The 13,900-nt window shown below is 43.4% G+C and overlaps 1 protein-coding gene across 3 annotated transcripts; it reads left to right on the plus strand.

Annotated features, from left to right (window-relative positions):
• On the plus strand, positions 1–9,497 carry fam118b (family with sequence similarity 118 member B). Of its 3 annotated transcripts, none has more exons than XM_084448870.1 (8): positions 1–389; positions 1,542–1,631; positions 1,749–2,120; positions 5,844–6,071; positions 7,436–7,564; positions 7,720–8,017; positions 8,188–8,253; positions 8,534–9,497. In XM_084448870.1, the coding sequence occupies exons 3-8, from the start codon at positions 1,833–1,835 to the stop codon at positions 8,545–8,547; spliced, it is 1,023 nt and encodes a 340-aa protein (XP_084304996.1). In that variant the 5' UTR covers positions 1–389; positions 1,542–1,631; positions 1,749–1,832; the 3' UTR covers positions 8,548–9,497. The 3 variants fall into 3 exon arrangements, with proteins under 3 accessions (XP_084304996.1, XP_084304994.1, XP_084304995.1); XM_084448868.1 differs by having other exon boundaries at positions 1,817–2,120; XM_084448869.1 differs by having other exon boundaries at positions 1,868–2,120.
• The last annotated feature ends 4,403 nt before the right edge of the window (positions 9,498–13,900 follow it).

Raw genomic sequence — 13,900 nt, forward strand, 5'->3', positions numbered from 1 at the left:
GTCGACCGGTTGTGTACACAGAGCCAGTCAACTGAGAATATATGTTCGCTGAATAGAAACAAAAACATCTAGCTAGCTAGCCGCTTAAGACACTTAGACCTCGCCATGTAAAGTAAAACAATTGTAACTACCGTTTTTAAAGCTAATAAGTTCTCTATATGTCGTCTTGGATTTTACAGTACAGTAGCTAGCTATCTAACTTCCTACATTAAAGAAAATCAATCTGGCTAACTTGCTAACTAGTTAGCTAGCGGGCTAACGTTAGCTAGCTAACTAGATCGGACCTGCAAACTGAGATACCTCAACGTTAGTGCTACTTTTGTAGGCTGAGTTATATCAACGGCACTACCTCAAGATTTTCGACCGAAATAAGTTTTGGACTTATCAGGGTAAGTGTCCTTAACTATATGAATTAGCTAAGCAATGTAACGTTAGCAAACTGGACGAGTTAGCTAGCTAGCTCGCAAGTTGGTTTGTATCATTTCATTCTGTTTCTCGGGCCACCCTTGGTGTAACGTTATTGAGTTGGCGGCGTGGATTGAATTTGAGTTCCAAGCAGGTGGCCACCGGCTCGCCCAGAACCTGTATGAAGGCTCATACTAATTATGGATCCATATATGGATCCATATAGTACAACTGAGCCCAGCCCTGATACAGCTACGTTATAGGGCTCGCCTAGTAAAACCAAAGCCATATCTAAAATCTCGGCTAAAACCTATTAAGAGTGATTATTTTGGCTACTGTTGAAGGAGCTTTGGCTTTTTTGTGGACTAACAGCCAGTCTGATGATAGCTAGTCAGCTGCTATGTAGCTCATATTGGCCACGTTTGCTAGCTAGTCAGCCTTTTATGAGACGTGGGATAGCTGTTAGAGTAACGTTACCTTTCGGATGTGCTGTTTGAAACAAAGCCACGTCACCCAGAGAATGTGTTCTTTGTCTGTTACTTTACCAGACTATTAATCATAAAGAAAGGAACACATTTCCCTTTCCACCAATGTGACCATTAATTGAGTTGAAAAATATCATGTTTTTACCATCTCATTCAGGTAATGAGAGGCTTCTTTGGTTTTTCCTGATGACTTTGGGTCTCTAAAACCTATTCAAAAATATTTGAAACCAAATTCTAACTCATAATTTCATCTTCATTTAGAATGGGCTTTACCCATGGAATGCTGATGTGATCATGCATGGATATATCAATAGTATTGATTATTGAACTCACAAGACCATGAGTACTTTTGTTGCGGTACCTCTAATCCAATTCTTGGACTGTGTTTCTGTGCGAGAGGACTTTTGTATTCAATAGGGCGTTTGTATTCAATAGGAACATTGTGTGAATGAAATAATTTCCTCTGTTCACTTCCCAAGCATTTCAGTTCATAGTCTTGGCAAGTTCAGAAGGATATGGATGGAAATTCTGATGCACGAGTCATTTATTGCCTAAGTTCCAGCCTTCTAATGCTTAGTTGAATAAAGGTTAGTAATGCTTCTTGAGTCCACTTAGCCTTCCACAATGTGGGTGACAATGATTGTGTTACAGGAGCCGAATGGCCTCTGCTGTGGTGGTGAAAACTGAGAAGCGACCTGCTGCTGGTCCCCAGGATGTGGACTCAAACACCAAAAAACCCAGGTAATCCAAACAGACCATGGGTTGTAGCCTATCATCAACGTAGATGTAGTTAAATGGACTTGTCAGGGATTTCTTTGGTTCTTGAACTGATCCTGACCTCTTCAACCTTATTTCAAGGTAGGCTTGAGATCAGAACACAGCTGAGTAAGCTTTCCATACTTTGTTTAACCTTCATGTTGTCTAAGGATTTGGGCACCATCAATGGAACCATCACTCAATCTCTGCCTGCCCCGAAGGAAACTGCTGCCCAGCCTGAAGACCAAGCGAGCCCGCGAGTTGGTCTTGGTGATCGGCACGGGGGTGAGCTCAGCTGTGGCCCCCCAGGTCCCTGCCCTGCGCTCTTGGAAGGGACTTATCCAGGCCTTGCTGGATGCAGCCAATGACTTTGACCTCTTGGAGGAGGAAGAGAGCCGGCGCTTTCAGAAGAGCCTGCAGGAGGACAAGAACCTGGTCCACGTGGCCCATGACCTCATCCAGAAGCTTTCCCCAGTAAGTTCAACAGCACTGCTTCACCATTCATTGCCTTGTTTTGCAGAGAGCAAGGTGGCATAAGCAGCTATGGCACTGCTAACAGAAAGTCATATCAAAGGCCTGCTATCTGATTTGGTTGAGGCAAATCCCCACAATGAAAATGTTCCCATTGATTTGTCTGAGTAAGTCAACATCCAATGGACCATAACTAAATGATGGAGAAAATTCAAGGGTAGAAACATTTTTGTATCCGTATTGTTTCATTCCTCCCATACCAGGTGAGCTTTATAGGACAATGCTCGTTTTTGACAACCTGGACCTTATTTACGACATATTATAAGACGTTTGACTCACCGAGATAACTTTGGAGTAGTTCGGAGGCATGTAGAAGAAATGTAAAATCCAGCGCGAGCAAGAAAAGAGGTCGCACCATAACAATTATGTGCACTTGCACAAATACTCCCGATTGTATTTCAAGGTCGCACAGATTCAAATTTTACATTTAACGTAAATCACTGGAAAACAAAAAAAAAGTACCTACTACTCAAAGTGTGTACAGATTGGCAGATCTTAGTATTTTTTTGTTGAGAGCTGGAGGCCGCACAAAATTTGACAGATTCTCTATGCAGGAAACCCTCACAACCATGGAGACATCAAAATGTTGCTGCTTGCTAAGGATTTGGTAGGCGTGAATTTTTTAATGTGAGTGCAGCCTAGTTTTTTTTTTCAATTATCTTTTTATTGGGATTTCAAGTACACAGGGTCACAACACAGCAGCATAAAGACACAATCAGTTGAACATGTCACGCCTGGGGAATGTGGGCACAAGGTCAGTTACAGAAATAACAAATAAATGAAATAATAATAAGGTACAGTATAATCACATTTTAAAAAACAGATCAGACTCCAATCCCAACACTTTCCAAATACAGACATAGAGGCAGGCGACCAAACTCTCTGAACGTGGTCAGACCTGTTGTGCATATCAGAAGTCAGTTTCTCAAGTGATAGGAAAGTAGAGGCTTGCGTGAGCCACATTCTAATTGAGGGTATTTCCGAGATAGATCACAGTAATTGGAACTTGTCCAGAAAGCTTCTGGTGTTCAACCACCCCAAGTTCTCCCAGACAACCTTCCATCTCCATTCCCTACACTGGCTCCCTGTAGCGGCTCGCATCCAGTTTAAAACTCCACAGGGCAATGAAAGGAACAGCCCCCTCCTAACTCCAGGCCATGGTCAAACCCTACACCCCCTCCAGACCACTACGCTCTGCTACCTCAGGGCGACTGGTTGCCCCATTACTCCGAGGCCCCTGCGGTCGATCGACACGTTCATGGCTCTTCTCTGTCCTGGCCCCGCAGTGGTGGAACAAACTGCCCACTGACGTCAGGACAGCAGCGTCGCTGCCCATCTTTCGTAGCAGGCTCAACACTCATCTCTTCAATAAGTATTACAACCATCCATCCTCTTAAGCACCTATTGTATTTTAGATTTCCATTCTTGCACTTTGCCTTCAGCACTAGATTATGCTCTTAGTCACTTGTTTTAGAAAGAAGATGCACTTGTGAGTTCTGGCAAGTAGTAGTACATTGGCTTTTAATACGTTAAATGCAATTATTGTTAGTCGCTTTGGATACAAGTGTCTGCTAAATGACTGTAATGTAATGTAAAGTAACAGTATACATTTTCTAGCTAAGTGGATGGGGATGTTAAGCAGACAGACTGTGTCACCATCTATTATAACATTGGGGTGAAAATACAAAAGGTATAGGTTTGGGGACATCACAAACTCCCTACCAAGAATTGTTTTGATGATCAAGTGAACTTCCCTCCAAAAGGTCTGAATTCTGCTACAACTCCAAAATTCATGAATAAGAGTATCCACGTCTGCCTTACACTTGAAACAGTATGAAACATCTTTCGAAGGCGGATAGGGGTTAAATAGGTTCTGTGGAAAAGCTTAAAGTTCTGCTCATGCACATTGATACAGGTGCACTTGGGAAAAACTCTCCTACAAACTGTCCACCAGTCATCCTCACTAAATGTCAATCCCAAGTCCTGCTCCCAAATCGGCTTCAATGTCTCACAGGCAAATGAGGTCCTTGTAAGTTTTATAATCAGATAATGTGAGGCCAGCCCCCGGCCAAAGATTCCTTTCAGAGCGCCATAACAGTCTGGCCCATCAGAATGAATACTGTAGCTCACAAGAGGAGAAACGATCAGGTCGTATTACACCTCCATGGATCCTTGGGCAAGCAGGATAATGCCCCCCCCCATTAGGCATTCTGGAGCAGACCCTAACCCTAGCCAAACATTTGAGAGTAAAATTAGTTGTTATGTCTCTGGACTTTCTTTGCAGTGTGAAAAGCTCAAGGCAATTTAAACAAGATTACAGCAACTAGCCACAAATGTTAATCCTCATTTGAAAGGTCAAATTCAGAGTGGGATTCACCCGCTTTAACCCAGTTGTATGGAACGGTGCTGTTTGTGGCAATTGTATAGCCAAACAATGGTAAATCGTTCTGGATTAGGACAGTCTGCTGGCATGGAATGTAGCATAATGAGACTAATCTGGAGGTAAGACTCAAAAGAAAATGTCTGTGACCTAAATCCCTTAATTCTGTGGTTGAATGACCATGATATAATACTAGGCTAATGGCAATTTTATGAACTAGTTGATCTGCTTACATTGTTTGAAAACACAGTTGTTGTTTATTTTATATAGTTTATGAACCTGGCATTGCCTGTTGTGTGTGTTGCTACAGTACGTATGGGCCCATAATTCCGCCTAAACCTCAAGCCCAGAGAACACGCTTCACCATATTTAGCTATTGCACCGGTCCCAAGACAAAAGGACTACTGTAGTGAGTGACTGACTACGTCAAAGGCAGTGTTGGAGGAGATAATGAGTTTCCTCCTTTGGAAAGTGATCTGGCTGGTCAGCCTGTAATCTCTAGAGTCCTGCTGACCTCTCTCCCTCAGGGCTAAGATCTTGGGCCACTCTGCTATTCATAGCAACCTCTTTTCTTCCTCCCTCTCGTGCTCCGTCTCTCCCTCCTCTTGTTTACCAACAGTCACTGCCAGGTAAAAAGTGTTAACAGTGCATAGTCCAGCTCAGCTTAGTGTAATTTAATCGATACAGATGCAGTGTGTAATGGCTCATGGTCTTATTGCTGCAGTGACGGCCTACCCTACCCTCTAGAATGCATGTTTCCCCATTACCATTAGACTCACCATGCACAAACCTATTCAGGCAAATGTTGACAGTTAAACTACCTGACTGATGGTGGTTCATTAAAAAAAGTAAAATGTCAAGCCCACACCTCTATTTCGCTATCAACAACCAACCCAGTTAACTGGGGCTATGAGTAGCGAGTAGCATACAGTACATCCTGACCACATTGCCTGACAATTATAGTCTTCAGTTGGGCCTGGGCTATAGCCTATGAGTCTGAATTTTTAAAGTTTACGTTTTCCTTGGTCATGTTGAATGCATCTTCAGGAATTGTTATTATTATTAAAGTTATTCCTGTCTTCCTGACATATTCCATATCAAAAGAAATGTGTCACCATCCCATTTCTGGATGCAACGTGCCTGTATAGAACAGACTACAGCCAAACAAATGTTACAGAGATTTAACAGTGCATTGTTGTAACCATGTTGGTCTGGCACTAACCATTTCAAGCATCCCCAAAATAATCTAAGCCAAGTTACTCATCTTGCTCCTGGTATCCCTGCAGAGAACGGGCAACGTGCGGTCCACCTTCTTTAAGGACTGTCTGTACGAGGTATTTGACGACCTGGAGTGTAAGATGGAGCATGCTGGAAAGCACCTGCTCCGCTCTGTGCTGCAGCTAATGGAGAGTGGAGCACTGGTCCTCACCACCAACTTCGACAACCTGCTGGAGATCTACGCTGCTCACCAGGGCACCAAGCTGGAGTCTCTGGACCTCACAGACGAGAAGAAGGTTGGTACCCACTAGGGATGAGATGGTATGGATTTTTGCATTACGGTACGGTACGATATCTAGTTACACGGTATGGTTTACGGTATTTCACGGTATACAGCATTTCACCTCCCCAACACACATAAAAAAACAAGTATTTTACTTTGAAGGAACTACAGTGCAACACATGATGGAAAATACACACTATTGTAATTAAGCTCAGTTTATTAATAGCAAGCTTATATTAAATTACAAAATTAACTGTTGCAAGCCACTTGAAATGTGAAGTTTCAGCAGTGCATTATTGTGTAATGCCATAAACGTAATACCGTAAACACAGGGAATGTCACGGTTCTAATACCGTGGACATTTTATACCGCGGTTCACGGTATAACGTGAACGTTTTACGGTATACCGTCTCATCCCTAGTACCCACACCGCTAGTGACAGACCTGTGGTGTGATGGTTTTTTGCATATGCGTATGTGTTTGGTTTTATTCAAAGCATATAGTCTGTGAAATGTCTGCATAATGAACCTCAGAGTCAACAACACTAATACAATACCATTACTAATTTACCTATACGTAGTATCTGAGTAACCATTTAATAAAAATAAAAAAAAAGGTTTAGCCTAGTGGGGTTTGACTAATGACCTAATGGTTAAAAATGGTTTAGCCTAGTTAAGGTAAGGGTTAAGATACTGAGGGCTATGAGTGCGGTTGCATTCCTTTATCAAGAGTTAAGATACTAACACTGACACGTCACTTGAGTGAGCTGTTTCTTTAAACAGTTGCCTTTAACAAAGATGTAATTGTATTGATAGATGTATTGACCTATACTGTAGGCCTATTGCATTATTTTTTTATTTTTTTTACTACAGATGCCACTGGTGGGGTCAAAGATTCAGTTATTATTACAGTATATGGCTTTGTCAATATTTGTCTTTGGTTTATGAATGTGACTTAACAGGAACAAAGGGTTTCCTCAAGCCAAACTGGAAAGTAGTGAATCAAGTTTCCTCTTACTGTGATGACAGCAACTCAGCGCTATGTAGCAACTGTGAATGTCCTCTTAATGGATTATTGTTTTTAGTCTCAGGATAGGGTGAAAAGTCAGTATCCACATGAATATACCTTTTTTTTTTCTTTTTTTTTTTAAGCCTCACAGTTTGCCCCTCAGGTGTGGTATTTATGTCCTGACTCCATCAGGACTCATATCCTGCTACTGCTGAAGTGATCTGTCCAGCCAGAACAGGATTGGGTGCGATGGACTGTGAAGTGTCTGTGTGTGTGTGTGTGTGTGTGTGTCTGTCTGTGTGTCTGTGTGTCTGTGTGTGTGTGTGTGTGTGTGTGTGTGTGTGCGTGTGTGTGTGTGTGTGTGTTCAGGTCTTGGAGTGGGCTCAGGAGAAGCGGAGGCTGAGTGTCCTGCACATCCATGGAGTCTACACCAACCCCAGTGGTATAGTGCTGCACCCTGCTGGCTATCAGAATGTACTGAGGAACACTGAAGTCATGGTGAGCATTGAGCTTGGGAAGGAGGATACCCATGAATTAACTTGAACAGACTAAGTAATGTACATGCTAGATTCAGATAGTCCTCACGTACATTCTGATGAGAGGTTGTTTTTTTTTTCATGTTTTTTTTCATGTTTTTTTTCCACGACGGACAGCGGGAGATCCAGAAGCTGTACGAGACCAAGTCGTTTGTGTTCCTGGGCTGCGGGCGCACAGTGGACGACACCACCTTCCAGGCGCTCTTCCTGGAGGCGGTCAAACACAAGTCGGACCTGGAGCACTTCATGCTCGTGCGGCGCGAGGACGTGGGCGAGTTCAAGAAGCTGCGAGACAACATGCTGGACAAGGGCATCAAGGTCATCTCTTACGGCAACGAGTACGCTGACCTGCCCGAGTACTTTGAGCGGCTGGCTAACGAGATCTGTAATCGAGACACTGTGGCAAACGGCTGGGGTAAGGAGAAAGAGGTCCCAGAGGGTACATTTAGTGGTGAACCATGTATATGTGATGTTTGCATGACTTTGGAGCTTACAACTGATCTCAAATAACCATGCTATGCTCTTACTGTGCTGTGTCTCTGCACTGATATTGAATCAACGGTGTGCTTCATGGTGTTTTGACAGGATCTCCCTCCAAAGAAGAGGAGGAACCCCAGAATGGCCTTAATACTCAGAAAAGCCTCCTTCAAGGTTAGGATTGTCACCTTCTCTTTGATGTCAGCGCTCACATGCAAGAGGCAATTCCAAATTTCACATTTTGTGAAATTTAAAACTATAGGCTTTACATGACTAAAAACCACAATTGAATTTGCCCATCCCCCACTCACAAACAAACACACACACACACACACACACACACACGCACACACACTTGGCTTTCCTGTATTGCATGGCAGTCCAGTGGCTAGATTACAGCTGTTGGTAATTGTTTCCTACCTGTTCACATAGTTCTCCTTCTCTTTTTACCCAGACTACCATTCTTGACAGGCACACACTCGAGGAGTATCAGTCATTTTCCTCCACAGTTCCTCCTTAGAGTTCAGTCTGCGACTACTCAGGTCCGGTTACTTTGGATCTGCAACTCTAGGCAAACTTGGGCCAGAAGAGACCTTTTGCTCAGTAGACAGACTGTTTAATTTACTTTTATCATGTCGCTTGACTAGGGGAAAAGAGAGCAAATTATGAATGCTGTCACCCCAACCTGGCAACCCTAATGTCTATGCCTCCAAAAAACCCTCCTGCCTGGAGTAGGATGTTGGAAAGGGTTATGGAAGACTGATAAGCATGTGGGTAGGGATGAAAGGGATGAAACAAGGACTTGTACCGGTGTTGACATCATTTGAAAATGTACAGTGTGGACTGTTCATGGGCAACAGTATATTATCATGCGGCCTTGACTGTCACTTGCCCTGTAAGGAGAAGAAAGCATGGTTGAATGTACAGCTCTTCTCCCAACCACATCCGGATCAACAATATGTCTCTCTTATAAAACTGTCTCATAGCATAGATAGAGCACTAGTAGCCAAATACTTATTGCGTGCTACCTGCAGTCACTGAAAATAGTTCTTGCCAATATGACAGGAATGTATTACATGATTCTCATTGCTTACTTGAAACCAGCATACTCGACATGCATTCTCTGAGGCAATACTTTACAGTCAGTTATGGGTGGATATTCATGGGGTTTGTTTTAACAAATGTATGTTATGTACATTTATCTTGTCTTCAGATGCAAGTTCAGCAGTGACGTTCCATAGTTAGGAGAGGCATCCTGTATGTGGCCGCCATTACTTGGCCACTCCTATAAATCGGGGGGGGGGGGGGGGGGGGGGAGTATACAGTTCTTTGTAAGCCTTTTTGTATTTTTTAATACTGTACTGCGTGTGGTGTTTCTGTTAAATCTGTTTTAGCTATTTATAAGTGCTATTTTTCAAATAAAGCCTTTGATATCATGCCATCCATGAGTGTCTTGTTTGTTTGAATTCATGCAGTGAAGAATTAGTGAAGAATTGTACATGTATTTTGCATGGTTCCCACCGATCGTGGAATATCATTGAATTTTAAAGTATATTCCAGACATGGAATATCAGGGAAATTAGTTTGTAGCATGTTTACATTTTAGTTGCCATTCATCAAAATGTAATATTTTCCACACTACTTTTGTTAATCGAGTTATTTCCCATATAGCATGAGTGGTTTTTATGGTTACTTGATTTTGCAGCGCCCATTTATCTTGACGCTTATCAACAACTGTTTTTCCGTTCATTATAGGTACATGTTTTTATGTTTTTTAGCGAATGACATAACATCTGTCCACAGGGACACTGGCACATTTGTCCCTGTTAAATAAATAAATAAATTAAAGGAAAATGAAATTTGATTTGGAACCTTGCTTTCACCTAGCACAGAGGTAAATCGCTCACCCATCCTGACAACTCACTCTGTTAGAACCATTGGTACTGTATGTCCAGGGATGAGGTTAGTCATGAAACTCCAAGGCAACCTGGCAACAAACTCCCATAGGGTTGAAGCGTAGTTAGCAACAAGGAGGCAATAGAATGGGACATTAAATAAAATGTGGTAGAAAAGGTACTGTACATGTACAGTATGACTAGATCTAAAATGGAAAGAAAAACAATTGTAGGAGGCTGTTCAGATTTTATTTTTCATTCAAATTAATCAGAACACTGTTTACTCAAAATTACGTTCAAAATAATGAAATACAATGTTACATGATGCAGGGAGGTGTAATGGAAAAAATCATTCAAAAAACATGTTAAACTCTCAATTTCAAAGACAAGAAACTCACCGAGGTGTTAGTTGGCGTTCTGACATATAATTCGCCATAAAGTAAGATTCTAGTTCATCTGGAAAGGCTTTTTTAAATATTTAGCATGGAACTATTTAGTCGCAGCACATACGTGTGCAAACTAGCTAGCCTAACATAATAGCTACCATAAGTAGTTCCGCTTCCTGAATCCCCTCTGCGGATTGATCTACACATCTACAACGGTCGCATCAATACAAGTCAATGGATTTCATAAAATGATAAATAAAGCCCTACAGGATTCATACTTTGCGGCGAAATTGATGTCAGAACACCAACAGACACCAATTACCCCCTCGGTGAGCTTCTTGTCTTTGGAATCGAGAGTTTAACATGTTTTTGAATGATTTTTCACGGTGCCCACCCACATCCATTGTATGACCTAAACGGTGGTAGAGCAATTATCAGACTTTCTCAAAAGTGCTAGTTTTGTCAACGTTTTGATCTGAACCATTGTATATGATCATAAGTAACCTTAAAACAGGGCTGAACATGATTTCCCCTTTACTACTCCTTTAAGAAAGAAACCAGCCCCCCTTCCCCTCCATAATACTGAATGACACCCCAGTGACCACCGTTGACTCCTCCCGCTTCCTTCCTCGCCAAAAAAGCACTGCAGAGGATGTAGGCCTACTTCCTGAGGCAGCTGAAGAAAGTGAACATACCAAAGGTAGTGATGGTACTCTTCTACACATCCTCATCGAGTCCATCCTCACCTCCTCCATCACATCTGGTTCTCCGCCGCAACAGACAGAGACAAAGGCAGACTGCAGCACATCATCTGCTCCGCTGAGAGGGTGATAGGCTGTAGACTGCCATCCCTAAAGGACCCTCAAACGCGGCAGAAAGATTGTGGCCGACCCCTCCCATCTTGGTCACAGTCTCTTTGACCCACTCCCCTCTGGAAGGAGACTGTCCATCGGGACCGGGTCCATGCGCCACAAAAACAGCTTCTTTCCCACGGCCATCACACTCAAACAAAGCTTTTGACCCCTCACGATGCCCCCGCCACTGACTCTATCTACCCTTGCACACGACCTCTGATTTCCACATACAGTATCTCAACGGCACACACATGTAGGCCTATACATAAAACTAATCTATCACACTACACACACACACACACACACATTCTTTATTATGTAAATTGCATTTGCTCCTCTCTTTTTAACAGTATATCATATTTTGTATATTGCACCATATTTTGTATTTGCACTGTCTGTTGTATTGCATTTGCTCTGTCATGTCTTTGCACTGTCCTGTCTTGTCCTGCACCCTGTCCTACTGTAGGCGTGTAGGATGTCATCTGCAACAGCGTATGCCTTAACCCTAGTCAAATTCCTAGTAGGCTATGTGAGTACCACGGCTAATAAAACAAATCTTGAATCAAGAGATGGTGCTTCACACTCAACAATTATACAGACGCGGAGCTGGTGAGCCTGAAGGAGAAGCTGACGGGCGGACTCTTGTGAGTACGCAGTCGTGGGCAAAAGTGAAAATGGGACTCCCCACCTCCAAGATTGTGTGAAGAACAGGCTTATGGGGATGAAGGAGATGATTTCCCTGCGTGCCCACCTTGAACCTACCCGTGGTAGGCTACAGACGCGGATAACGAGAAGTATTGCAGTAAGGAAGGTTAGATTGATTGATTAATTTGATAACATTTTATTTGAAGGGATGTACACGCATAAAGGCCGTTTCAGACGAGGAGCGATATCCGCGCATTGTAATTCATTTTCAATGAGAGAGGCGAGCGGACAATTTGGGAGCGTGGACAATCTGGGGCGGAGCGGCAAGCGGGCGCGACCCCGTGAAATTGTCGCGCGCGTGCTCGTTTCGTGACAAGAGCTGAATTGTAGTCAGATTTCCCCGCTGCGCGCAGGACGCGTGCGTCCCCCGCTGATCCGAGCGAGAACGCAGGCGGAATATCGCTCCCCGTCTGAAACGGCCTTTAAGGACTACAATTCAGCTCTTGTCGTCACCGACATATATATCACCTCTAACTCCAACGTCTGGGAGTGGTATAAATTAGATAACTTTGATTCCACCGCCTGCATGCGCCGGGTCAACACCTACAGTACCTGGTGTGGCAAGATGGAGCCCCGGGTTCATTCACCCACCTTAAGGAACTACAATCCCTCACCACCCTTTGTTATGATTATTGATGTTTTGGTTGATGTTTTATCTCAAGAGAATTAGTGAGTTCTTGACATTTTTCAATAAACATTTAACATTGAAACCTCCATGTGAACTTCACCTGTTGGTTAGGGCATACAGCTGTGACTGGAGCAGGGTGACTACAGCAGGTCGTACTCTGGGGAAGGATGGCCTGAAAACCCTGTCTCCATCCTTAAAGCACAGGTCCATGCACCCCCCCCCCCCCCCCCCAATCTGATGTCGTTGTAACACTGGAGATACCCCTCTGAAACATACTGTGCCCACAAATTCTTGAGTTCCGCCTACTGCTCAAGCAACACTAGGTACGACCTTATAGTTCATGTTCCAAATGTAATATTGTACGTAGACTGACATTCTAACAATCCCTCTACCTCTCAGACATCCAGGAGTATTACAAAGTGATCTTACTGGACAGCCAGAGGTGACCCATCCCAACAGACAGAACCTTCTGCCACCTTATTAGAGGAACCTCCAGCAGCACGTCCACTTCATTCTCCTACGCCCCAACTGAAGCCCACAGCGCCTGCTCCAACCCCAGATTCGGCCCTCTGGGCTGACATGGTGGATACCTCCTCTTCCAACCCCTCCAGCACATCAGACGGCGTTCCCAACAGCCAATAAATTGTCTTCATGAACCTTCATGAAGTCCATAAAAACCAGTCCCAGTAGACATTTACAGTACCACACAAGTCCTTGTCAGTCTTAAACCCAGGACACTGACATATGGAAAATGGATATTTAAGGTACAAATCATCATTATGCATCTTAAAATGAAATCCGTATGGTTCTTTATGGTGCTTCTGTCCTTGCAGCTTCCTGTCCACACCCATCCTAATCAAGCTCCAACAGCTCTCTGTCCCATAACTGAATACGAAACCCTCCTGCTTGCTCATAAAGCCACCTGGTCCAAAGTCTCTCTAACCACCCTCATGAATACGCTCCCTCTGATCTTCCTCAGGCTGGCTACGGGCCTGTTACTGTCTCTTGAATTATGAGTGCTAGATCCATCCAGCTGCACAGCACCTAGTATAGGGCTCTGGAACCCACTCCCACACACACATCAGCATCTCAGACACCCTATCTGCCTTCAACAAACACCTGAAGACTCATTTGTTTAGACTAGCTTATGATCTTTAATGCCCCCCCCCCCCCCAATTTGATTGTGCTTAGTTCCCAATGTGGGCCATCTAGGCCTGTACAGTATGTCTTGTCCTGATTATGCTTTTTTTGCCTTACAGTATGTCAACATCATAAAGTCATTGTCTTTAAGATGTCAATCAAAATGTATTATCAATGCCCCAGTTACAGACCCTATAGTATTCTATACACCAA

This window comes from Borostomias antarcticus (assembly GCF_949987555.1).
Source record: "Borostomias antarcticus genome assembly, chromosome: 1".
Classification (NCBI taxonomy): domain Eukaryota; kingdom Metazoa; phylum Chordata; class Actinopteri; order Stomiiformes; family Stomiidae; genus Borostomias; species Borostomias antarcticus.

Excerpts from the sequence above, each read along its gene's own strand:
- fam118b (XM_084448868.1), top strand. The coding sequence starts at position 1,549 with ATGGCCTCTGCTGTGGTGGTGAAAACTGAGAAGCGACCTGCTGCTGGT. Across the intron at positions 1,632-1,816 it reads TCAAACACCAAAAAACCCAG|GATTTGGGCACCATCAATGG; the intron begins GTAATCCAAACA and ends ATGTTGTCTAAG. Across the intron at positions 8,018-8,187 it reads CACTGTGGCAAACGGCTGGG|GATCTCCCTCCAAAGAAGAG; the intron begins GTAAGGAGAAAG and ends GTGTTTTGACAG.